The 26,739-nt window shown below is 37.9% G+C and overlaps 1 protein-coding gene across 1 annotated transcript; it reads right to left on the bottom strand.

The window, feature by feature from the left end:
• Window positions 1-22,743: 22,743 nt before the first annotated feature.
• Window positions 22,744-23,122, bottom strand: LOC102282389 (hypothetical protein). The gene has a single exon (XM_005904725.2). The coding sequence runs from the start codon at window positions 23,063-23,065 to the stop codon at window positions 22,763-22,765; it is 303 nt and encodes a 100-aa protein (XP_005904787.2). The 5' UTR covers window positions 23,066-23,122; the 3' UTR covers window positions 22,744-22,762.
• Between the last annotated feature and the right edge of the window lie 3,617 nt (window positions 23,123-26,739).

Raw genomic sequence — 26,739 nt, 5'->3', positions numbered from 1 at the left:
TATTAGCAAGGTGAAAAGACAGCCTTCAGAATGGGAGAAAATAATAGCAAATGAAGCAACTGACAAACAACTAATCTCAAAAATATACAAGCAACTCCTACAGCTCAACTCCAGAAAAATAAACGACCCAATCAAAAAATGGGCCAAAGAACTAAATAGACATTTCTCCAACAAAGACATACAGATGGCTAACAAACACATGAAAAGATGCTCAACATCACTCATTATCAGAGAAATGCAAATCAAAACCACTATGAGGTACCATCTCACACCAGTCAGAATGGCTCTGATCCAAAAAGTCTACAAATAATAAATGCTGGAGAGGGTGTGGAGAAAAGGGAACCCTTTACACTGTTGGTGGGAATGCAAACTAGTACAGCCACTATGGAGAACAGTGTGGAGATTCCTTAAAAACTGGAAATAGAACTGCCTTATGATCCAGCAACCCCACTGCTGGGCATACACACTGAGGAAACCAGAAGGGAAAGAGACACGTGTACCCCAATGTTCATTGCAGCACTGTTTATAATAGCCAAGACATGGAAGCAACCTAGATGTCCATCAGCAGATGAATGGATAAGAAAGCTGTGGTACATATACACAATGGAGTATTACTCAGCCATTAAAAAGAATACATTTGAATCAGTTCTAATGAGGTGGATGAAACTGGAGCCTATTATACAGAGTGAAGTAAGCCAGAAGGAAAAACATAAATACAGTATACTAACGCATATATATGGAATTTAGAAAGATGGTAACAATTTTTGTGCGAGACAGCAAAAAGAGACACTGATGTATAGAACAGTCTTATGGACTCTGTGGGAGAGGGAGAGGGTGGGAAGATTTGGGAGAATGGCAATGAAACGTGTAAAATATCATGTAGGAAACGAGTTGCCAGTCCAGGTTCGATGCATGATGCTGGATGCTTGGGGCTGGTGCACTGGGACGGCCCAGAGGGATGGTATGGGGGAGGAAAGAGGGGAGGGTTCGGGATGGGGAACACATGTATACCTGTGGCGGATTCATTTTGATATTTGGCAAAACTAATACAATTATGTAAAGTTTAAAAATAAAATTAGAGAGAAAAAAAAAAAAAAAAAAAGAAATTTGACATTGGGATCATCAATCTTTTAAGAAAAATATAACCCTTCACCTGACACTTCACAAAAGCCTTGAGAAATGATCAAAATGAAAACAACAACACGATAATAGTTTCATCATTACAGTGTATAACTTTTCCAATTAGGTAAGGTTTTAACGATTGGTATTTCTGAATACCTCGATCCATAAAGACTGTGAAATATTAATAAAAATACTAAATTCCACATCATTCTGTAATTGTAACTGTACAGAGTTAGAGAAAAGGCATATATTGCCTTACCTTTTGATTTCTTCTGTGCCTTCAAGTTAAAGGACTGCATTTTAAAAAGAAAATTGGTTCCCTGTTTGTAAAGATGATTGTGCTTTTCTTTTTGATCATACAATTCACTGTTACTATAGACATATGGGACTTAGCAGCAGCAGCAGCAGCAGCAGCATAGACATGTGTAACTTGGAACAATTACTTTGAAAACACTAAAAGCTACATTCAGTTCAGTTCAGTCACTTAGTCGTGTCTGACTCTTTGTGACCCCATGAAACAGAGCATGCCAGGCCTCCTTGTCCATCACCAACTCCCAGAGTTCACCCAAACTCATGTCCATTGAGTTGGTGATGCCATCCAACCATCTTATTCTCTGTCGTCCCCTTCTCCTCCTGCCCTCAATCTTTCCCAGCATCAGGGACTTTTCAAATGAGTCAGCTCTTTGCATCAGGTGGCCAAAGTATTGGAGTTTCAGCTTCAACATCAGTCCCTCCAGTGAATATACAGGACTGATCTCCTTTAGGATGGACAGGTTGTATCTCCTTGCAGTTCAAGGGACTCTCAAGAGTCCTCTCCAACACCACAGTTCAAAAGCATCAATTCTTCGGCTCAGCTTTCTTTGTAGGCCAGCTCTCACATCCATACATGGCCACTGGAAAAATCGTAGCCTTGACTAGATGGACCTTTGTTGACAAAGTAATGTCTCTGCTTTTTAATATGCTGTCTAGGGACTAGAATGCAAAAGTAGGAAGTCAAGAAACACTTGGAGTAACAGGCAAATTTGGCCTTGGAATACAGAATGAAGCAGGGCAAAGAGTAATAGAGTTTTCCCAAGGGAACGCACTAGTCATAGCAAACACCCTCTTCCAACAACACAAGAGAAGACTCTACACATGGACATCACCAGATGGTCAACACTGAAATCAGATTGATTATATTCTTTGCAGCCAAAGATGAAGAAGCTCTATACAGTCAGCAAAAATAAGACCAGGAGCTGACTGTGGCTCAGATCATGAATTTATTGCCAAATTCAGACTTAAATTGAAGAAAGTAGGGAAAACCACTAGACTATTCAGGTATGACCTAAATCAAATCCCTTGTGATTATACAGTGGAAGTGAGAAACAGATTTAAGGGACTAGATCTGATAGAGTGCCTGATGAACTATGGACAGAAGTTCGTGACATTGTATAGGAGACAGGGAACAAGACCATCCCCATGGAAAAGAAATGCAAAAAAGCAAAATGGCTGTCTGGGGAGGCCTTACAAATAGCTGGGAAAAGAAGAGAAGAGAAAAGCACAGGAGAAAAGGAAAGATATAAACATCTGAATGCAGAGTTCCAAAGAATAGCAAGGAGAGATAAGAAAGCCTTCCTCAGTGATCAATGCAAAGAAATAGAGGAAAACAACAGAATGGGAAAGACTAGAGATCTCTTCAAGAAAATTAGAGATATCAAGGGAACATTTCATGCAAAGATGAGCACAATAAAGGATAGAAATGGTAATGCTTCTAACAGAAGCAGAAGATACTAAGAAGAGGTGGCAAAAATACACAGAACAACTGTACAAAAAAGAGCTTCATGACCAAGATAATCATGATGGTGTGATCACTCACCTAGAGCCAGACATCCTGGAATATGAAATCAAGTAGGCCTTAGAAAGAATCACTACTAACAAAGCTAGTGGAGGTGATGGAATTCCAGTGGAGCTATTTCAAATCCTGAAAGATGATGCTGTGAAAGTGCTGCACTCAATATGCCAGCAAATTTGGAAAACAGCAGTGGCCACAGGACTGCAAAAGATCAGTTTTCACTTCAATCCCAAAGAAAGGCAATGCCAAAGAATGCTCAAACTACCGCACAATTGCACTCATCTCACATGCTAGTAAAGTAACGCTCAAAATTCTGCAAGCCAGGCTTCAGCAGTATGTGAACCGTGAACTTCCAGATGTTCAAGCTGGTTTTAGAAAAGGCAGAGGAACCAGAGATCAAATTGCCAACATCCACTGGATCTTAGAAAAAGCAAGAGAGTTCCAGAAAACATCTATTTCTGTTTTATTGAGTATGCCAAAGCCTTTGACTGTGTAGATCACAATAAACTGTGGAAAATTCTTCAAGAGCTGGGAATACCAGACCACCTGACCTGCCTCTTGAGAAACCTATATGCAGGTCAGGAAGCAACAGTTAGAACTGGACCTGGAACAACAGACTGGTTCCAAATAGGAAAAGGAGTAGGTCAAGGCTGTATACTGTCATCCTGCTTATTTAACTTATATGCAGAGTACATCATGAGAACACTAAGCTGGAAGCAGCACAAGCTGGAGTCAAGATTTCCAGGAGAAATATCAATAACCTCAGATATGCACATGACACCACTCTTATGGTAGAAAGTGAAGAGGAACTCAAAAGCTCCTTGATGAAAGTGAAAGAAGAGAGTGAAAAAGTTGGCTTAAAGCTCAACATTCAGAAACTAAGATCATGGCATCTGGTCCCATCACTTCATGGGAAATAGATGGGGAACAGTGGAAACAGTGTCAGACTTTATTTTTGGGGGCTCCAAAATCACTGCAGATGGTGACTGCAGCCATGAAATTGAAAGACACTTACTCCTTGGAAGGAAAGTTATGACCAACCTAGGCAGCATATTAAAAAGCATAGACATTACTTTGCCAACAAAGGTCCGTCTAGCCAAGGCTATGGTTTTTCCAGTAGTCACGTATGGATGTGAGAGTTGGACTGTGAAGAAAGCTGAGTGCCAAATAATTGATGCTTTCATACTGTGTTTTTGGAGAAGGTTCTTGAGAGTCCTTTGGACTGCAAGGAGATCCAACCAGTCCATTTTAAAGGAGATCAGTCCTTGGTGTTCTTTGGAAGGATTGATGCTAAAGCTGAAACTCCAATATTTGGCCACCTTGTGCGAAGAGTTGATTCATTGGAAAAGACTCTGATGCTGGGAGGGATTGGGGGCTGGAGGAGAAAGGGGATGAGGACAGAGGAGACAGAGGATGAAATGGCTGGATGGCATCACCGACTCGATGGACGTGAGTTTGAGTGAACTCCGGTAGTTGGTGATGAACAGGGAGGTCTGGCATGCTGCAATTCCTGGGGTCGCAAAGAGTCGGACATGATTGAGTGACTGAACTGAATTGAACTAGGTTGGTTATAATTTTCCTTCCAAGAAGTATGCATCTTTTAATTTCTTGGTTGCAATCACCATCTGCAGTAATTTTGGAAAAGCTACATTGGTCTGCTCTAATTTTCTATATGGGTTTCTCTTGTGGTTCAGCTGGTAAAGAATCTGCCTACAGTGTGGGAGACCTGTGTTTGATCCCTGGGTTGGGAAGATCCCCTTGAGAGGGGAAGGCTACACACTCCAGTATTCTGGCCTGGAGAATGCTTTCAATCTATGAAATAAAGTGTTTAATTTTTTTTTCTATAGCATTGCAGAAAATAAAATGTATATATTTTCAATTCTTTAAAATTTAAGTCACACTGTAAATCGTTTACGTATTTTAATCTGCATTTTCTCTGTAAATGTAAATTAACAATTTATCCTTGCTTTTTCACACTATTTCCCAATATTTTTCCTTCTTTAGTCACTGTATGACTATAACTGTTTTTCTTTTCCTCTTCTTACTTTCCTTTATTTTTCTGTTACTTCTTTCTTACCTTCTTTGTTTTATTCTTCCTTGTTGCACTTTTTGTTCATTTGCTTTTTATCTCACTCTCTCCCTACCTCCTGCCTTTCCTTCCTGCTTTTATCTTTCTTTTATCAAATTTTTATTTTTACCACCCCACATATTTATTTTTAAGTCCTCATAATATTGTATTTTTATAAAATATTTTAATCTCTTTTCAAATAGTCATTGCCCATTGAAAAATCATTAAATTTCTTTTATTAAAAACAGAATCTCATCTTTTTCTCTCTTATTCCCTTATATTTCTCTGTTAATTTAATTACTTCTCATGTTTTTTCACATATATATATTTATATGCACATATACATGCACATTTTCTATTTAAAAATTTAGCCATTGAAAAGCACATTTACACATTGGAACACATATTTACAAGACTTCACTAGGAGAGTAGAAAGCTGATACTGCTTCATGTGGTGATTTTGGATAGTCACTCATCTGTCTAACCTGGAGCTGCGTTTCACCCTGTCCACTTCTCTGTATGGCTCTGAGTTAGAGATGATCTAAGAGACATCATCATGAGTTTGGGAAGTTGGAGTAAAACAGGAGCCATTTTATGAAGGTTTCACAGTTACATGAGATGAGAGCCAGATGCAGAGGTCTTGGTGGATTCCAGCTTGTCATAACTTCCTCCTATCAGTTGTCCAGCCCCTTTCCCCCAGGGCCCTTATGACCAACAAGGGACCCAGGCCCACCAAGGGGTGCAGAGGCACAGCTCCCACTGGCTCTCCTTTGTAGTGCCTCTGGGGTCTCTGGACCAGCCAGAAAGCTTAAACTTACTTCCAAAACATTGATGAGTAACTTTTCTTTGATTCTTTAGCTTTACTTTCCAGACCTTATCTTCCCATCCCCTCCTCCAAGTGTGTGTGATTGACCTCCTGCAATTCTTTATTCAGAACATTCATAGTGATTATGCTTCCCGGAAAACATTTCCAAAATAAAGCTAAGAACTGGCACCCAATAGATCTGTAATGAAATCTCTTCTTTTTCTTATTCTATAGATGACACAGTCTGCTCTTATAATATAAAAATCTAAAGGAGGCTCTAGGGAACACAACAGTAGACTCATTCCTTTTATGCCAAGCTGTACAGAATCCAAGTAAATGATGCTATGTTCTAGATTTTAGAAATCAATCAGAATTCACAGCAAGGATTATCAAATAATGGTCATAATAATGCTATAAGGGAAACCATAGTCTTTACATAAAGAGGCAATGCCAAGCCTCATTGATTTTTCTTACCAATTAATATTCATTGAATCATCTTTCTGTAATTGCTATGATATCTAATGCCCACAGCAAGCTAATGGAGTAAACTGCTCACTTCAGGAAAAGAGTGTTTCTTAAAAGCTGCGAGTAATTGATTTTACAGGACAGAAAGCAATATATTTATGTATGTGCTTGAATAAATTTCTGGAAAATCATGATAACATATTTTAAAAATTAAGAAGAGTTAGAAGAAAATTGTTTGTTTGTTTGTTTTTGAATCTCTTCTATGGGGTTTATTATATATTAAAGGGAATGTCATCTTAATCTTGTTAACACAATAATTCACTAGATGGTTCCTGTCATGTCATTTAAGGATTATAATTCATGGGATAATATTTTGCTGATCACATGACTTGATCATAGATGAAATCCTCTCTTTTATAAAAAAAAGCTAATTATGAAAAATTAAGCTTTGACCAGTATCATAAGGAATTACTTGTATATATTTTCTAGGCCAAAGAAGATTTTACACTCAACCTGTAATGTGGCCATGAAAACCTTTAGATCAATTCTATGTGTTTGTGAATGTGACAGGGGTGTGTAAGAGGGAACTTCCCTGCTGGCCATTCTTCTTTGATGAATTTTGTTTTTATCCTTTCCCATCCTTCAGAGAAATAGTAATATCCTTGCAGGTTGATCAAAGATTTTCTTTATTGAAAGATTTTTGTGGGAAAAATGAAGCCAGTGGAACTTTAGTCTCACTTGCGGGTCTTGCTCTAAATCCAGGTGGGACTTTACAATAAGGAGAAAAGTGATGTGTAGACTGAGACAAAATTTTCCACAAACCTGTTTTATTTTGATATCATGAAATTCCCTTTTCTTTGCAACAGTTTCTCAATACAAGATGAATAAAAGAAAGACAACAATAATTACTTTGTTTGGACAAAAATCGGTGAAGTAGAATCACTTCATTAGTTCTTATTTATAGCCTGAAGAAAACCTTTCTGTTTATATTTTTCACTTTGATGGTCTCCACTAAACATGTTTGAGCATAATTAACTAGAATTTTAACATGCTGTGATATAAGAAAATAATTATTCTGATTATAGTAAAATAATTATGCTGTAGTGTAAGATACTAAAATGGAATCTTGGTTAGTTAGATGCATGTATATATAAAAGCATAGCTCCATATATGAAGAGTTTTTTGTGTTCTAATAAGTTTTAAATGAAAAATGATACAGTTCAGTTTGTACCTTCGTGAAAGAGTCCATCAGGTGAGATAGTTACCTAGCTATAGCCAGACTTTACTGAGACATATAAAAAGTACAATCAAATCATCAGGATATTGTCAATGAGTAGCTTTCATACTTTTGTGTTGGAGAAGACTCTTGAGAGTCCCTTGGACAGCAAGGAGATCAAACCAGTCAATCCTAAAGGAAATCAACAGTGAATGTTTATTAGAAGGACTGATGCTGAAACTGAAGCTCCAATACTTTGGCCACCTGAGGCAAAGGGCAGACTCAATGGAAAAGACCCTGATGCTTGGAAAGATTGAAGGCAGGAGGAGAAGGGGATGACAGAGGATGATATGGTTGGATGTTATCACTGACTCAATCGACATGAGTTTGAGCAAACTCCAGGAAATGGTGAAGGACAGGTAGGCCTGGCTTGCTGCAGTCAATGGGATTGCGAAGAGTTGGACATGACTGAGCGACTGAACAGTAACAACAAAACCATCACCTGGACAAGATTATCAGAAAAAAGAACATTTGAAAACTTGAAGAACATCTAGAATTTCAAAAGAATAAAAGTATTAAAAGGTCTGTTTTGGGGACAGTATAGTTGCTTTACAAATATTGTGTTAATTTCTTCTGTACAACATGTCAGCTATATGTGTATGTATATATGTATATATATAAATATGTATCTCCTTTCTCTTGAACCTCCTTGCCACTGTCCCTATCCCACCCCTCTAGGTCATCACAGAGTGCAGAGGTGAACTCTCTATGGTATACAGCAACTTCCCAGTGGTTATTTATTTTGCACATGCTAAGTCACTTCAGTCGTGTCTGACTCTGTACGACCCCATAGATGGCCCCCCACCAGGCTCCCCTGTCCCTGGTGGTAGTGTATATATCGGAGAAGGCGATGGCACCCCACTTCAGTACTCTTGCCTGGAAAATCCCATGGATGGAGGAGCCTGGTAGGCTGCAGTCCATGGGGTTGCAAAGAGTTGGACACGACTGAAGAGACTTAGCAGCAGCAACAGCAATGTGTATATATATACACACATATATATATATATATGTCAATTCTAATCTCCCAATTCATCCCACCCCTCCCCAGTGTCCAGATGTCCACTCTCTACATCTGCATATCTATTCCTGTCCTACAAATAGGTTCATCTGTACCATGTGTCTACATTCTGCATGTATGTGTTAATATACATGATATATAATACATGTTAATAATACATGATACTTATTTCTCTCTTTTCTGAAAAGATCCTTTTCATAGAGAATATTTCAGGAGCAGAAGTGCATGTTTGGAGGAGATTCTGAGCCTTTTGCTCGCATTTCTAAATTCATTTCCTTTTTGTTTCACGTTTATTGCAGTTTTTCCAGTTTTAGTTTGTCTCCATGGTTTCCTTTTATTCCCAACCACACTGCCAACCCGGGGAACTGGTGTTTCTCATGCTTTTCCCACACATATCCACATACTGGTTTCTTATCTTCTCAAATCATCATCAGTTCACTTTAGTTGCTCAGTCATGTCCGACTCTTTGCGACCCCATGAATCGCAGCATGCCAGGCTTCCCTGTCCATCACCAACTCCCAGAGTTTACCCAAACTCATGTCCATTGAGTCAGTGATGCCATACAGCCATCTCATCCTCTGTTGTCCCCTTCTCCTCCTGTCCCCAATCTCTCCCAGTATCAGGGTATAGGCTGTTTTCTTACTGATCCCTTTCCTGGTTTCCTTTTCTCAAAGTATGACTCCCTCTCTTCAAAGTCCCTCCCCACAGCCCTGACATTTACTGTATCTTTTCTCTATTACTTTTTCTTATCAACAGATGACATAATACACATTTCCTTAGTCCTTTGTTTACCTTCTGCTTTCTTCAACTTAAATATAAGATCCCTGAGGGAGGAATTTTAGTCTGATATGTTGACTCTTGTGTCTACACAATTTAGATAGACTTGTCACATACGAGGTCCTCATTAAACAGTAATTAAGAAACACATTTTAGAAACCATTAATAATTCCTCTGGTAAACTACTTCTAAGGAGCCTTTGCTTTTTATATTATATAAAATATATATATATATATATAACATAAAATATATATATAAAATATATATATATATATTGTGAAATTGCACAAAGTTCACACATAAAAGCCTGGGAAAATATTTGTCATGTTACTTAGTATACAGGTAAACAGTGGGATTTGAACCCTGCTTTAATAATTGCTTCCCTGGTGGCTCACACGGTTAAGTGTCTGCCTACAATTTGGGAGACCCAGGTTCAATCCCTGGATGGGGAAGATCCTCTGGAGAAGGAAATGGCAACCCACTCCAGTACTCTTGCCTGGAAAATCCCATGGTTGGAGCCTGGTAGGCTACAGTCCATAGGGATTGCAAGAGTTGGACACAACTAAGCGACTTTGATTACGTACTTATTTAATAATTATAGTACTCTTATATTGTGTAGAGTTTTGAAACACAGACATAATGATATGGGTTCAATCTGCATTTAGTTAAATACTAAAACTTTTTCTGAGAGTGTAATAATTGGCGATGTTGAGCTTACCATTTAGAGGCAGTGGGTATAATAATTATATTGAGAAGTAATGAGAACAAGAATCTATTTATTGGTTGGTGGTGGAAATAGCAAAAACATATTTGCTTAAAAGATAATTTTGAAATGAAACTTAAAGTGATTTTTGGTTGACTTAGAATGAATGAAGATAGACAAAGTCTAAAAGTTCAATCAGGTAATAAAACTGGGTGAACAGGAAGACTGCTGATTCTTCAAGAAAATAGGGAAAACAAATTGAGTTCAGATGATAATGAGTGTAGATTCTTTAATGCTGAAGTTAAGAGACTAGAAGGACATCCAGGAATCTGGGAGTTAGTTTTTGTTTTGGAAGGTAGACTTAAGTGCCATTCAGTTGTATGCTTAAAGCAGAATAAAGCACTAAAGTTAACACATGATAGATAAAATAGATAATTATATATATATACATTTCTGTTAAAATTTAAGTTTATTATATAAAGGACAGTGATTATTCATCTTTGTGCTACTTAGAATTGCTGTTGTTCAGTTGCTAAGTTGTGTCAGGCTCTTTGTGACCTTATAGACTATAGCACACCAGGCTTCCTATCATTCGTTATCTCCTGCAGTTTGCTCAAACTCATGTACCTTGAGTCAGTGATGTCATCCAACCATCTCATTTTCTGTTTCCCCTTTCCCTTCCTGCCATCCATCTTTCTCAGCATCAAGGGCTTTTCCAATGATTCAGGATTTTGCATCAGATGGCCTAAGTATTGGAGCTTCAGCATCAATTCTTTCAACTAATATTTAGGGATAATTTCCTTTAGAATTGACTGATTTATACTCCTTGCTATCCAAGGAGCTCTCAAGAGTCTTCTCCAGCACCACAGTTTAAAAGCATCACTTCTTCTCAGCATTTTTATGGTACAACTATCACCTTATTTACTTAGGGTTTATCTCAACAAATGAATAAAAGTACCTCCTTTATTTTTAGCACAGAAATCTTATTTGATGTCACATACTGACTACTCATTAGGTACCTGGGTAATGGTTTCAAAATCATCAGTTCCCCAACTTTAATCTGAAGTCACCAGTTTGTCATCTCTGAATTGTGCTGTTTAGTTCAGTTCAGTCACTCAGTCGTGTCTGACTCTTTGTGACCCCATGAACTGCAGCACACCAGGCTTCTCTGTCCATCACCAACTCCTGGAATCTACCCAAACTCATGTCCATTGAGTCGGTGATGCCATCCATCCATCTCATCCTCTGTCATCCCCTTCTCCTCCTGCCCTCAATTTTTCCCAGCATCAGGGTTTTTCCAATGAGTCAGTTCTTCACATTAGGTGGAGAAAGTATTGGAGTTTCAGCTAAAGAAAGATGGTAACAATAACCCTGTATACGAGACAGCAAAAGAGACACTGATGTATAGAACAGTCTTATAGACTCTATGGGAGAGGAAGAGGGTGGGAAGATCTGGAAGAATGACATTGAAACATGTATAATACGATGAATGAAACGAGTCGCCAGTCCAGGTTTGATACACGATACTGGATGCTTGGGGCTGGTGCACTGGGACGACCCAGAGGGATGGTATGGGGAGGGAGAAGGGAGGAGGGTTCAGGATGGGGACACACGTATACCTGTGGCGGATTCATTTCAATATTTGGCAAAACCAATACAATATTGTAAAGTTTAAAAATAAAATAAAATTTAAAAATAAATAAATAAAAATATTAGGCCTTAAAAAAAAAAAAAAAAGTCCTTCCAGTGAACACCCAGGACTGATTTCCCTTAGGATGGACTGGGTGGATCTCCTTGTAGTCCAAGGGACTCTCAAAAGTCTTCTCCAACACCACAATTAAAAAGCATCAATTGTTCCATGCTCAGCTTTCTTTACAGTCCAACTCTCACATCTATACACGACCACAGGAAAAACCATAGCCTTGACTAGATGGACCTTTGTTGGCAAAGTAATGTCTCTGCTTTTTAATATGCTGTCTAGGTTGGTCATAACATTCCTTCCAAAGAGTAAGTGTCTTTTAATTTCATGGCTGCAGTCACCATCTGCAGTGATTTTGGAGCCCCCCAAAATGAAGTCACCCACTGTTTCCCCATTTATTTGCCAAGAAGTGATGGGACCAGATACCATGACCTTTGTTTTCTGAATGTTGAGATTTAATCCAACATTTTCACTCTCCTCTTTCACTTTCATCAAGGGGCTCTTTAGTTCTTCTTCACTTTCTGCCATAAGGGTGGTGTCATCTGCATATCTGAGGTTATTGTATTTCTCCCGGCAATCTTGATTCCAGCTTGTGCTTCTTCCAGGGATGTACTCCTTTTCGTATTTGGAACCAGTATGTTGTTCCATGTCAAATTCTAACTGTTACTTCCTGACCTGCATACAGAATCCTCAAAAGGAAGGTCAGGTGGTCTGGTACTCCCATTTCTTGAAGAATTTTCCACAGTTTATTGTGATCCACACAGTCAAAGGCTTTGGCATAGTTAACAAAGCAGAAATAGATGATTTTCTAGAATTCTCACTTTTTTGATGATCCAGCAAGTTTTGGCAATTTGATCTCTTGTTCCTCTGCCTTTGCTAAAACCAGCTTGAACATTTGGAATTTCACTGTTCACATATCGCTGAAGACTAGATTGGAGAATTTTGAGCATTACCCTGCTAGCATGTAAGATGAGTGCAATTGTGCAGTAGTTTGAGCATTCTTTGGCATTGCCTTTCTTTGGGATTGGAATGAAAACTGACCTTTTCCTCTCCTGTGGCCACTGCTGAGTTTTCCTAATTTTCTGGCATATTGATTGCAGCACTTTTACAGCATCATCTTTTAGGTTATGAAATAGCTCAACTGGAATTTCATCACTTCCACTTGCTTTGTTTGTAGTGATGCTTCCTAAGGCCCACTTGACTTCACAATCCAGGATATTTGGCTCTAGGTAAGTGATCATACCATCATGATTATATGGGTCATGAAGATCTTTTTTGTATAGTTCTTCTGTGTATTCTTGCCACCTCTTCTGCTTCTATTAGGTTCATACCATTTCTGTTCTTTATTGAGCCCATCTTTGCATGAAATTTTCCCTTGGTATCTCTAATTTTCTTGAAGAGATCTCTAGTCTTTCCCATTCCATTATTTTCCTCTGTTAAAGACTTTGCATTGATCTCTGAGGAAGGCTTTCTTATCTCTCCTTGCTATTCTTTGGAACTCTGCATTCAAATGGGTATGTATTTCCTTTTGTCCTTTGCTTTTTGTTTCTTTTCTTTTCATAGCTATTTTGTAAGGCCTCCTCAGACAGCCATTTTGCTTTTTTGCATTTCTTTTTCTTGGGGATGGTCTTGAACCCTGTGTCCTGAACAATGTCATGAACCTCTGTCCATAGTTTATCAGGCACTCTATCTATCAGATCTAGTCCCTTAACTCTATTTTTCACTTACACTGTATAATCATAAGGAATTTGATTTAGGTTATACATAGAAAAAGCAAGAGAGTTCCAGAAAAACATCTATTTCTGCTTTATTGACTATGCAAAAGTCTTTGACTGTGTGGATCACAATAAACTGTGGAAAATTTTTCAAGAAATGGGAGTACAAGACCACCTGACTTGCCTCTTGAGAAACCTATATGCAGGTCAGGAAGCAACAGTTAGAACTGGACCTGGAACAACAGACTGGTTCCAAATAGGAAAAGGAGTAGGTCAAGGCTGTATATTGTCACCCTGCTTATTTAACTTATATGCAGAGTACATCATGAGAAACACTAAGCTGGAAGCAGCACAAGCTGGAGTCAAGATTTCTGGGAGAAATATCAATAACTTCAGATATGCAGATGACAGCACTCTTATGGCAGAAAGTGAAGAGGAACTCAAAAGCCCCATGATGAAAGTGAAAGAGGAGAGTGAATAAGTTGGTTTAAAGCTCAACATTCAGAAACTAAGATCATGGCATCTGGTCCCATCACTTCATGGAAATAGATGGGGAAACAGTGGAAACAGTGTCAGACTTTATTTTTGGGGGGCTCAAAAATCACTGCAGATGGTGATTGCAGCCATGAAATTAAAAGATGCTTACTCCTTGGAAGAAAAGTTATGACCAACCTAGATAGCATATTGAAAAGCAGAGACATTACTTTGCCAACAAATGTCCGTCTAGCCAAGGCTATGGTTTTTCCAGTAGTCACGTATGGATGTGAGGGTTGGACTGTGAAGAAAGCTGAGCGCTGAAGAATTGATGCTTTCAAACTGTGGTATTGGAGAAGACTCTTGAAAGTCCCTGGAACTGCAAAGAGATCCAACCAGTCCATCCTGAAGGAGATCAGCCCTGGGATTTCTTTGGAAGGACTGATGCTAAAGCTGAAACTCCAGTACTTTGGCCACCTCATGCGAAGAGTTGACTCATTGGAATAGACTCTGATGCTGGGAGGGATTGGGGGCAGGAGGAGAAGGGGATGACAGAGGATAAGATGGCTGGATGGCATCACTGACTTGATGGATGTGAGTCTGAGTGAACTCTGGGAGTTGGTGATGGACAGGGAGGCCTGGCATGCTGTGATGGGGTGTCAAAGAGTCGGATACGACTTAGCAACTGAACTGAACTGACCTTATACTTGAATAGTCTAGTGATTTCCCCTGCTTTCTTCAATTTCCCTGCTTTCTTTAATTTAAATCTGAATTTGGCAGTAAGGCATTCATGATCTGAACCACAGTCAGCTCCTGGTCTTGTTTTTGCTTGCTATATAGAGCTTCCCCATCTTTGGCTTCAAGGAATATAATCAATCTGATTTCGGTGTTGACCATCTCTTGATGTCCATGTGTAGAGTCTTCTCTTGTATTGTTGGAAGAGGGTGTTTGGTATGACCAGTGCCTTCTCTTGGCAGAATTCTATTATCCTTTACCCTGCTTCATTTCATACTCCAAGGCCAAATTTGCCTGTTACTCCAGGTGTTTCTTGACTTCCTCCTTTTGCATTCCAGTCCCCTATAATGAAAAGGACACCTTTGTTGGGTGTTAGTTCTAGAAAGTCTTGTAGGTCTTCATAAAACCGTTCAACTTCAGCCTCTTCAGCATTACTGGTCAGGGCATAGACTTGGATTACCATGATATTGAATGGTTTGCCTTGAAAATGAACAGAGATCATTCTATTGTTTTGAGACTGCATCCAAGTACTGCATTTCAGAGCCTTTTGTTGACTATGATGGCTACTCCATTTCTTGCCATATCCTGTTTGACCAATTTGCCTTGATTCATGGACCTAACATTCCAGGTTCCTACACAATAGTACTCTTTGTAGCATTGGACCTTGCTTCTATCATCTGTCATCCACAAACCAGTGTTGTTTTTACTTTGGCCCCATCCCTTCATTTTTTGGAGTTATTTCTCCACTGATCTCCAGTAGCATGTTGGGCACCTACCAACCGGGGGGGTTCATCTTTCAGTGTCCAATCTTTTTGTCTTTTACACTGCTCATGGGGTTCTCAAGGCAAGAATACCGAAGTTATTTGCCATTCCCTTCTCCAGTGGGCCACATTTTGTCAGAAGTGAGGTGTGTCTTATAGAACAAATAGAGTCTCCACTATCACCTTATTCTTAGAAACCATATAACAATTCAGAACTATTTTAAGTATTAGAATCTGATTCATAGTAACTGGGCTAAGACTGGTACTTATGATGCTCTGGTAGGAGATTGAAAATGATGGGGAAAATGTATTGAAATAAAGTGTTGCATTTACAGACCATTATTTCACGATGTTCACATTGATACCAGGCTATAGGTTTAGTACCCTTACTGATAAAAACTTAATGCCTTAGAAAACGTATTATTTACATAGTCTCAAATTTGGATTACTCATAAGGAAAGAAGGCAATATATTGTAACGTCAGTTCAGTTCAGTTCAGTTCAGTCACTCAGTTGTGTCCGACTCTTTGCGACCCCAAGAATAGCAGCACGCCAGGCCTCCCTGTCCATCACCAACTCCCGGAGTTCACCCAGACTCATGTCCATTGAGTCGGTGATGCCATCCAGCCATCTCACTCTCTGTTGTCCCCTTCTCCTCCTGCGGGCAATCCCTCCCACCATCAGGGTCTTTTCTAATGATTCAAATCTTCACATGAGGTGGCCAAAGTATTGGAGTTTCAGCTTTAGCATCAGTCCCTCCAATGAACACCCAGGCCTGATCTCCTTTAGGATGGACTGTTTGGACCTCCTTGCCATCCAAGGGACCCTCAAGAGTCTTCTCCAACACTATAGTTCAGAAGCATCAATTCTTCGGCACTCAGCTTTCTTCATAGTCCAACTCCACATCCTTACATGACCACTGGTAAAAACTATAGCCTTGACTAGACGGACCTTTGTTGGCAAACATGCTTTCCTAATATCTATATTTTAAATGAGCACCAAGGATTCATATCAAAGTATAACTTGTTAACGAAGTCAAAAATTAGCTTTCAGAATTGAAGCATAATAAAAATATTTGTTGATTGCTTTTCCTTTCTTTTAAAAAGTATTCTGTAAAAAAGAGCTCTGATTTAGAATTTTAATTTTTACATTCACCTTATTTTGATTCTATTCTTTGCTTATACAACTTAGGCATTTGATATATTTGGCCCATACTTCTGCTTCTATTTGGTTTGCTATTTTTTTTTTAGAATAAAAGAAAAATGAAGCTTTTAACTTGGAAAAATATGCAATTTGATTCTATGTTCAAGTTAAGTGACATTTCTTTCTGAAATTACATTTTTTTGGAATTGGATGAATCTTCTTGTGTTAAACTGTCATAAAACTGTTATGACACATTTTATGGGCTTCTTTTACCTTTGTTTTACTTGCTTGGGATTCACATATGAAGTTTATTAATTGCTTCCTATTATTTTGGTTATAATGTGTGATGGCTTTCTCATTGTGAGACTTCAAGAATATCTAAAACTGCTGCATTCCTTGTCTGAAGATAATGACAAAGATTCTCCTGAGAAAATGACCACTTGGTTCAACTAGCTGCTTCTAGTCACCCTAGATTTATTTTTTAGACAGTTGAAATGTGTTCATATTCCACTTTCTACTTGCTGATTACAATGTTTTCAACTTATTTGCATTGATTTGATAGGAATACACCATTTATTGTATTGAATGACTCATATTTTACAAAAATAACTGACCACTTACTCTGCACTGCATTCTTCTTGATTTTTGGATTATCCAGTCTCAATGTATTGAATAACATATCAGAGTTAATAAAAAGGAAAATAACAAAAAATACATAGGGAATAGAAAAGTTTTTAATTCATATATTTTATAGAGTTAATATATTTCTGAAAATAAAACACTTTTATTCCAATATCTCCTCACTAACTAAACTTGAATATGATTATTTAAATTATTTAACCCTCATAGATTAAAGAGAGAATTTCTACATCAAAAAAAAAATGGATAAATTTCTTACAAATATTTGAATTTCACAAAGAGACAGTCTGGGAAGTTTCAACTTCTTATTCTATCCTAATTTAGCCTAAAATATTATTTTTTAAATTAGTGCATTTTAAAATATGATTATAATAATAGTCAAAGAAAGTTCCAAATCTAGCAGATCTGAATTAAAATCATATTCTTGAGTCCAACACATATTTGAGTTCATCATTACATGACAGTGTTATCAGGGTAGAAAGTTGTTTAAAAAAGGTGAGTAAAGAGGCCTCAAATTGTTAGGGAAAATAATTCAACACATTTTCCAAATGGGAATGGGGGAGTCTTTAAACTTCAAGTAAGAGTGTGTTAATCAGGAAATACAGGCATTAAGAGATCCATTTTAAATTTTATGCTGAAAATATTTATAAATTTACAAAGTTAACTCCTATTACATTCCCCAGTAGCGTCACTTCAAGACTGCTTAGTTGAATGCTATGATAGTCACTTTGTTTTTGCTGAGAAGTGTGGTGGGGGCATAGGAGGAATGAACAGGGTGATGCCAGAAAGGATCTGTTAAAAAAGGATATTTTCCAATAAATCAAACAAATAAAGCTTAATTATTTTTGTTTGTTTTTTTGCTTTGTTTTCATTAACAAGCTAAGTTTAGTTTTTGGGTGTTGGATACAGTCAATTATTTTACCACTCCAATACTTTGGCTATCTAATGTGAAGAGTTGACTCATTGGAAAAGAACTGATACTGTGAAAGATTGAGGGCAGGAGGAGAGAGGGGTGGCAGAGGATGAGATGGTTAGATAGCATCACTGACTCAATGGACATATGTTTGAGCAAACTCCAAGAGATAGCGGAGGACATTGGAGTCTGGTGTGCTACAGCCCATGGGGTTTCAAAAAGTTGGATATGATTTAGTGACTGAAAAACAACAGCATGTTAACTCATCTATTGCTATATGTCTACCTAAATATGCAGTATTTAATGAATTCAAATGAAAAATATTAAAGCTTCTTTCAATGATATTATTCGCTTTAAAATATCACTGCAATCTTTCTGGATTAAAATATAATTGTAATTAGGGAAATTTTTTCTTTAGAATTCAGTGAAACAAACTTTAAGCACATAGAAGCATGGGAACAATATTTATGTGCTTAGGATAGCAGAGCAGAAAGATGAAAGAATTCTAAGCTACTGTTCATATTATGAAAATTCTGTGCCAGCCTTGTGATACTTACATCTGTGAAAAGGTAAAATCAACCCCCATTTTGTTAATCTACTGTATTCAGAGTCATGATATGTAGTGACAAATACAATCTATCATATTAAAATCATGTGATTATGGCATTGTGTGTGTGTTTTAACATCTATAGTGAAAAAAAAAAAAAATCCTGAAGTCTAGTCAGAATGGCTCTGAAAATTTATACTGTTAGGCCTATCACGCTCTAATCTCTCTCTCTGAGTTCCCAGATAAATATCTTCTGAATATATGTGTGTATGTATGTGTGGGCTATCAAGTCCAACTCTTTGTGACTCCATGGACTGTAGCATTCCAGGCTCCTCTGTCCATGGAGTTTTCCAGTCAAAAATACTGGAATGGGTTTCCATTTCCTACCTCAGGAGATCTTGCTGACTCAGGGATTGAACACTTGTCTCTTGCATCTCCTGCATTGGCAAGAGGATTCTTTACCACGTGCCACCTGAGTAACCCTTGAATATACATGTACACATTCACAAATATGATATTAATAGTTGTGGACTACATAACACATAGAAGGAGTCAAAGATATAGGTATCCTGAACTCAGGATCTGGACTCAAGCAGAGGTGGCAAAAATTTGACTTCTGCTGAATGACTGAAGCAAAAGACTTCCAAGCATGGTGGAGCCCAGAGCCTGGCTTATTTCTTGAGACTGAACACTTTAGTAATACTCATATAACTATGGTAAAACATTAATGGAAGCTGAACCAGCTGCATGGATTTATAGAATATACATAGTGTTATGCGGAATGACACATAGCATCATAAAAATAAATTTATCTAAGAATAGCCTGAGCCTCTCTCTAGCTTTTTATTATTAATATATATGTGTGGGGGTAATAAGATGGAGCATGTGAAGAGGGAAAAATGATTGTTTAATGGGTTTCTTTGAAAAGTGTAAATAACTATTGGTCTAAGTACCTTTGGATAGATGTCTTCCTGGCAGTCTCTAGGAGGCAGGGTAGTCTCCAGAGAAACTAAATGATCTTGTTTCGGACCTTCCCTTTGAAAGGTTGTGGCTGGCTGCAAGCTGTGAACTATGCTGGAATTCCTGACCTCTGGTGGAGAGGATTTTGATCCAGGACCAGAAATGAGGCTTGATCACTCAGAGTTTTCATGTAGCTGTTTTATTAAAGCATAAAAAGACAGAGAAAGCTTCTGACGTAGACCTCAGAAGGGTACAGAAAGGATAGCTCCTTGCTAGTTTTTTTGCAAGGCATTTTATACTTGTTGCTGCTGCTGCTAAGTCATTTCAGTCGTGTCCAACTCTGTGCGACCCCATAGACAGCAGCCCACCAGGCTCCCCTGTCCCTGGGATTCTCCAGGCAAGAACACTGGAGTGGGTTGCCATTTCCTTCTCCAATGCATGAAAGTGAAAAGTGAAAGTGAAGTTGCTCAGTCGTGTCTGACTCTGTGTGACCCCATGGTCTGCCACCTACCAGGCTCCTCCATCCATGGGATTTTCCAGGCAAGAGTACTGGAGTTGGGTGCCATTTATACCTGTTAGCATGCTGCTCATCAGCTAAAAGAAACACCTCAAGATTGAGAGAGTTGCACCAGGACCCTCTCCCATGACATGCATTTTGAGATAGCATTGGCACAAGGTGAGTCATCCCCAGCCATAAAACAATTGACATGAATCTTGAAGAAGGCAGATTTCCAAGCAAATACATCGTTCATTAGCATAGCTTAAGAAAAAACATTTCCCATGAGAAAAATGCATTGATTAGCTCAAGGTTTGAGAAAAGTTAAGTTCACACAGAACTAGGTGTCTCCATGATAACACAGAATTAAAAGAAGCCTCCTTTAATTTTGTATAGAGAAGGAAAAAATGTCTGCCATTTGCAGTTTATTTCCTCCTGCCTCTTGGGGACCTCTGACCTTCCTACCTGACTGTTAACCCTCTCACCTTTTCATAAGAGTAGGACATGACTGAAGCAATTTAGCAGAGCAGAGCAATCAAAGACACAAACCCTCCCTTGCAAACAAGGCATTACCTGCAATAAAACTGTTAGTTTGGCCTCCGAAATTCTCATATTTGTATTATTTTCCAAAATATTCAGAATCCCTAGGAAGGGAAGAATACTACTTATCACAGACTTTCATCCCTTAGATAACAACAACAACAAAAATACAAAAACAAAAAAAAACCCTCAGAGACCCATAATCAGCACTTGCTGCTTTGTGATGGAAATCTTTTAGCACCTGTCTTTTTTGAATTTTATTCACTTGTATTACTTTCATCCTATCTTCATTAAACTCCTACCCCTTGAAAGTTTGTATTTCTTAATGTATAAATCTGGTCTCTCAATATCTTTCTTGAATTTTTAAGCATCTTCTTTTTCTAAATTGCAATCTAAGTGGATTTAACAGTAGTTGATTATAAAACACTAATTCTCTATGAGTCACTTTGTCATTGTTCAGTTGCTTAGTTGTATCCAACTCTTTGCCACCCCATGGACTGCCAAACGCCAGGCTTCTCTGTTCTTCACCATCTCCTGGAACTTGCTCAAACTCAAGTCCATTGAGTCAATGATGTCATACAACCATTTCATTCTCTGTTGCCCCCTTCTTTTCTTGCCCTCAGTCTTTCTCAGCATCAGGGTTTTTTTCCAATAAGTCAGCTCTTCAGCATCAGTCCTTCCAATGAATGTTCAGGGTTTATGTCCTTGAGTACTGACTGGTTTGATCGCCTTGCAGTCCAAGGGATTTTCAGGAGTCTTCTCCAGCATCACAGTTCGAAAGGCTCAATTCTTTGGTGCTCAGCCTTCTTTATGGTCCAGCTCTCACATCCATACACAACTACTGGAAAAACCACAGCTTTGACTATTCAGACCTTTGTTGGTAAAGTGATGTCTCTGTTTTTTAATACATTGTCTAAGTTTGTCATAGCTTTTCTTCTGAGGAGCAGGTGTCTTTTAATTTCATGGCTGCCAGTCACTGTCTGCAGTGATTTTGGGCTGCAAGAAATTAAAGTCTGTCACTGTTTCCCTAGTAGCATATCGGACACTTTCTGACCTGGGGGAGGGGCTCATCTTCTGGTGTCATATCTTTTTTCCAGTTCATACTGTTCACATTAGAGGGGTTCTCTCAGCATGAATACTGGAGTGGTTTTCCATTCCCTCCTCCAGTGGACCATGATTTGTCAGAACTCTCCACCCATCTGTCTTTGGTGGCCTTGCATGGCATGGTCCATAGCTTTATTGAGCTATGCAAGCCCCTTCACCACACAAGGCTGTCATTCATGAAGGGGACCAAATTGTATTGGGTTGGCCAAAAATTTTGTTTGGGTGTTTCTAATCCTAACCCATATGAATGTTTTGGCCATGGATTGGCCATAATCCAATACTAACTATGGAATGATGAGAGAGGGAAAAATAGAAAATATTAATGAAAGTGTAGGTCTGACTGCTTACTTCTCTGAAGACAATAAACAGTCAAGGTTGATGGAAAGTAAAGTTTGCTTTATATTTGATGCCAGCTACCTAGGTTGGGAGAAGGGGTAGACTCCTGTCCAAAGGCTGACTTCTACCTCTGCTGACTGACAATCAGTGGGCTCTTGCCCACTTGATAGTTGAAAGGAAGGGGTTACATGCAGAGACAGTACAGCCAGCTCTGACAACCATCTTAGAATCGGTCATTGGTGATCTGACCAGGATCATCTTTATTGTTTTAAGTACAGTTAATCTTCAGTTCCAGGGTCAATTTGTTCCCATTTCTTTGAGGCCAGCTCTCAGAGTCTTGGCTGTTTATGTCATGGCTACAGTCTGGTAATCATGTAGTTGACTTCTTCCACCTGGTGGGTGTTCTCGGGATTTATAAGACAGCTCACTGAATATGGCTCAGAATATTATCTATAAGCTCTTGAAGAGGAACTAAAGGTCCTTGACATTGCTTAATAACTAAGCTGCTATTATTTAATCTTTTTCAACTGTTTTCCTTTGTTTCTGTATTGTCTCTGATTAAACTTTTTTTTTTTTTTTTGTATAAAAGATTAAATTTATTGGTCTTTTTAGGGAATTTGATGCATCATTGGTATATTACAACTGAGCCATTAATCTTGTAGCTTCATCAACATTAACTGTTACATTTTCATGACACTGCTGAGGTACCAGTTGTTTCTGCAGAGGTTCAAGGGAAAGGCCTTTTGAGAAGTTTCCCAGTTCCTTCTGTATATCTATAAAAGCTTTATTCACTCTGTTAACTTGTTCATCATTCACAATGTTTATCTTCTTAAGATTAATGGTAACTGGTTTTGCTTTATTTTTAACCTTAAAGCTTTTTTGGCTGGCTATGTGGAATACATTCCTGGACTTCTGCCCTCTTAGTTTGTTCTTGGCCATTGTCTCTCACCAGGCCTCCGACACCCTCGTATAGCCTCTCAGGTTCCAGGTAATGCCATCTGCCTAAACTTTTTCTTTGGCTAAAGATTTTCCAAAGACAAAAGGTAGGTGGAGGGCATGGGGATCAAGCAACATAAGGTCCTGCTTCATTTCAAAATGAGTGTTCATGTGCCCTATAAGTAGCTGGACAGTTATTTTTATAATTATCATTTGAGGGGAAAGAAAGAATGCTACTTGTTTCTAAGTATTTTATCTTGCTAAAATTACTAATCACAATCTATTTTATATTCACTGAAAGTTTCCTATGGGGATGAATTTAAACTCTATTTAAATCACTTTTGTATAAACCATACAAATGACTCTAATATTAGAAAATATCTGAAGATTATATTGCAACTGTATAAGATCAAAATTTTCAGGAAATTTGAATTATTTAAATTTTGCAAATTTATTTTGACATTATTATTATTACAGTAATAAGTATAAGATATAATAATATAAGTATAATATAATATAAGTATATATTATACTATATAAAGTATATATAATATATATAATATATTTATATATTATAAAATATATAAAGTATATATTATAATATAATAATAAAAGTATGATATATTTATCATCTTATATATTTCTTGTTTGATCCTTTCTCCTGTGTTACCTATGCTAAATATCATTTATTCACAGATTGTTATAACTTTTTTGCTTGAATACTATGAAGTTTCAGAATTGGTATTACAAAAATATAACTCAAATAATAACAGAGTTTCAATTTTTTGAAAACTAACGTTTTTACGTCATTTAAAAATCTCTGTGAATAAAATGTGTCTTTTGCTTGAGGTGAGTTCTTCCTACACTTTCTCCTTGCTTGCTATTTCAAAATGACTTAATTGGTACACTCTTACAAAGAAGCCCACTGGGAAAAATGCTCACACATAAAGACATTTCTTTAAAAGCATCCAAGGAGCTTGATCATTATACTAAATCTAGATTACGCAAAAGAAGTGGATAACATGATATAAAATAGACAAATTTAGCTTGCTGATAGAGTATGTTTATAGAGAGAGAATACCTTCATTCAACTTCTTTCTGAACTTCCTTTCTGCCAAATGATTACCTGTTTTCTTTATATCATTCATCTAGCACACACAGGGCACTTTAACAATAGTAAAAGAGACCCAGATAAGCAAGTGGCAAATAAAGCAAATCATCCCTATTCTATACTTCACTTGACTCTGTAGTTTTATTCAAATTTATCTCAAAGTGACTTATTACAGGAATTGATGGGGTGCCTTTCAGTGCATAAACAGCCATTGAAACAATATAACAATATTTCCTAATCACACTGGCAAGTGTCAGCTAACACCTTATGATGGAAAAGAAATCTGATTCAATGGATGCTGGGAACAAAGTAAAAATAGGGAGATGTGAGTAAAAACACTACAGAGCCAAGATGAATCAGACATGGGATAACAAGATTTATTCTGCTGTCTTATGATAAAGCATCTAGATGTCTTAAGAGCAAAAGAAATTGGGTCTCTGTATCCCGACTCTGTAGCTTTCCCAGGAAAATTAAGTACAAACAAGTTCAGTGGTATTTATTAGCCTAGATGTTCTTACTCATTTCTTCAGAGAAAATGGAAATCCAGCATATCTAATGAAAAACATTTTGTTCATGATAATATTTATTTCACAAATTACTTAAATTTCAAAGCAAGAATATATAGTGCCTTGCTTTAGAATATTGCATGGCATAGCATTGTAAAATGTATACAATGAAAAAATAAAGTCATAAAAATTATATAGTTCATAAATTGTTTATAATGCTACACTTTATAAATTTTTAAATTATGTGCATGGATGCTAAGTTGCTTCAGTTGTGTCCTACTCTGTGCGACCCTGTGAACTGCAGCCTGCCAGGCTCCTCTGTCCATGGGATTCTCCAGCCAAGAATACTGGAATGGGTTGCCATGCCCTCCTCCAGGGGCTCTCCTGACCTAGGAATTGAACTCAAGTTCTTATATCTACTCTTACTGGCAGGTAGTGTCTTTACCAGTAGAACCACCTGGGAAGCCCTTAAATTATGTAGAATGGTTTAATTTTAAAATAGGATGGTATCATTATTGTTATCAGAAAAGCAACATGGTATCCATTGTATTATAGTAACTCTACCTCTGAATGATGTTATAAACCTTATGATGCTGAGTTTTATTTTCATTTCTCTCTTTAGATAATTACCTCTACTAGCTTGCAAATAACCCACTCCAGTACTCTTGCCTGGAAAATCCCATGGATGGAGGAGCCTGGTAGGCTGCAGTCCATGGGGTCGTGAAGAGTCAGACACGACTGAGCGACTTCCCTTTCACTTTTTACTTTCATGCATTGGAGAAGGAAATGGCAACCCACTCCAGTGTTCTTGCCTGGAGAATCGCAGAGATGGGGGAGCCTGGTGGGCTGCCGTCTATGGGGTCGCACAGAGTCGGACACGACTGAAGCGACTTAGCAGCAGCAGCAGCAGCAGCTTGCAAATGAAGAGATCTGCTGTTCCTACTAACATGCTACAGATTATATAAGCTAAGTGTGAAATGTCACATATAAATAAGATTGCGGTGCAGTCTTCAATAGTGATTTATTTTTCACCTATGAAAGTTTATCCATAGTTCTAAAAAACATAATTAAAGTGAAAGTACTGGTCATTTAGTCATGTCTGACTCTTTGAGACAACATGGGTTGTAGCCCGCCAGGTTCCTCTGTCCGTGGAATTCTCCAGATGTGAATACTGAACTGGATTGCCCTTATCTTCTTCAGCGGAATCTTTGTGATCCAGGGATCGAACCCAGGTCTCCTCCAGTGCAGGCAGATTCTTTATCCTCCAAGTCACCTGGGAAGCCCATTTTTGCCATGTTGATTTTGTTTTGAGTCATTTAGAAGCTTCTAATTCTATGTTTAGGGCTTGCCTACAATCATCTACCCCAACTCCACTACCTTCGTGTTTATCATTTTGCACTCATCTGCTAGCCAGTATCTGCCTTTCTGTCTTCTAGGTACATGTATTAGCCTCTGAACAATTAGGCATATGTCAGTCAGAGCCTTTGAATAATTTGGAACATTTCCCATTAGATATGCACAAGAGTCACTTTCTCTCAATATCATGAGGTCTTGACCCAAATATCTTATCAATGAAACTTTGCAGAACCACTCTAAACTCCAACTCCTGATTTGTTATATCCTTTCCATGGCCATTTTTTTTCTCGAGTGTTGGTCATCATCTGACATATTATATATTCTATTTATTTGTATTTCATCTACCTTTCCATCATTGGAATGCATATTTCATTAGTGCAAGGATTTTTGAATGTTTTTTAAATGCTTTATCCCCAATGTCAAGGACACATAGATGGCACTCAATAAATACTTGTTGAGTAAATACATTATGGAAGCAAGCTATTTGAACTGGAGAATAAATAGTGCATTATTTAAATTATTAATATTACTTTCATATAATTTTGTGAGGTAGGTAAAATTGGGACAACAATGCTCATTCTGTAGCTGAGGAAAAGAAGCACAGAAAGATTCATAGAATTTCCTAGATCAGAACCTGGTCTCAAATCCTTCAAACTTGTCAAAAATATTAGATTCTTATTACTTGTATAACAAATTACTATAAA

This window comes from Bos mutus, chromosome 1 (genome assembly GCF_027580195.1).
Source record: "Bos mutus isolate GX-2022 chromosome 1, NWIPB_WYAK_1.1, whole genome shotgun sequence".
Classification (NCBI taxonomy): domain Eukaryota; kingdom Metazoa; phylum Chordata; class Mammalia; order Artiodactyla; family Bovidae; genus Bos; species Bos mutus.
The sequence above is the reverse complement of the archived record's forward strand: the minus strand, read 5'-3'. Positions and strand labels throughout refer to the sequence as shown.

Coding starts and splice junctions, on each gene's coding strand:
- LOC102282389 (XM_005904725.2), bottom strand. CDS start 23,065: ATGGCCAAGAACAAACTAAGAGGGCAGAAGTCCAGGAATGTATTCCAC.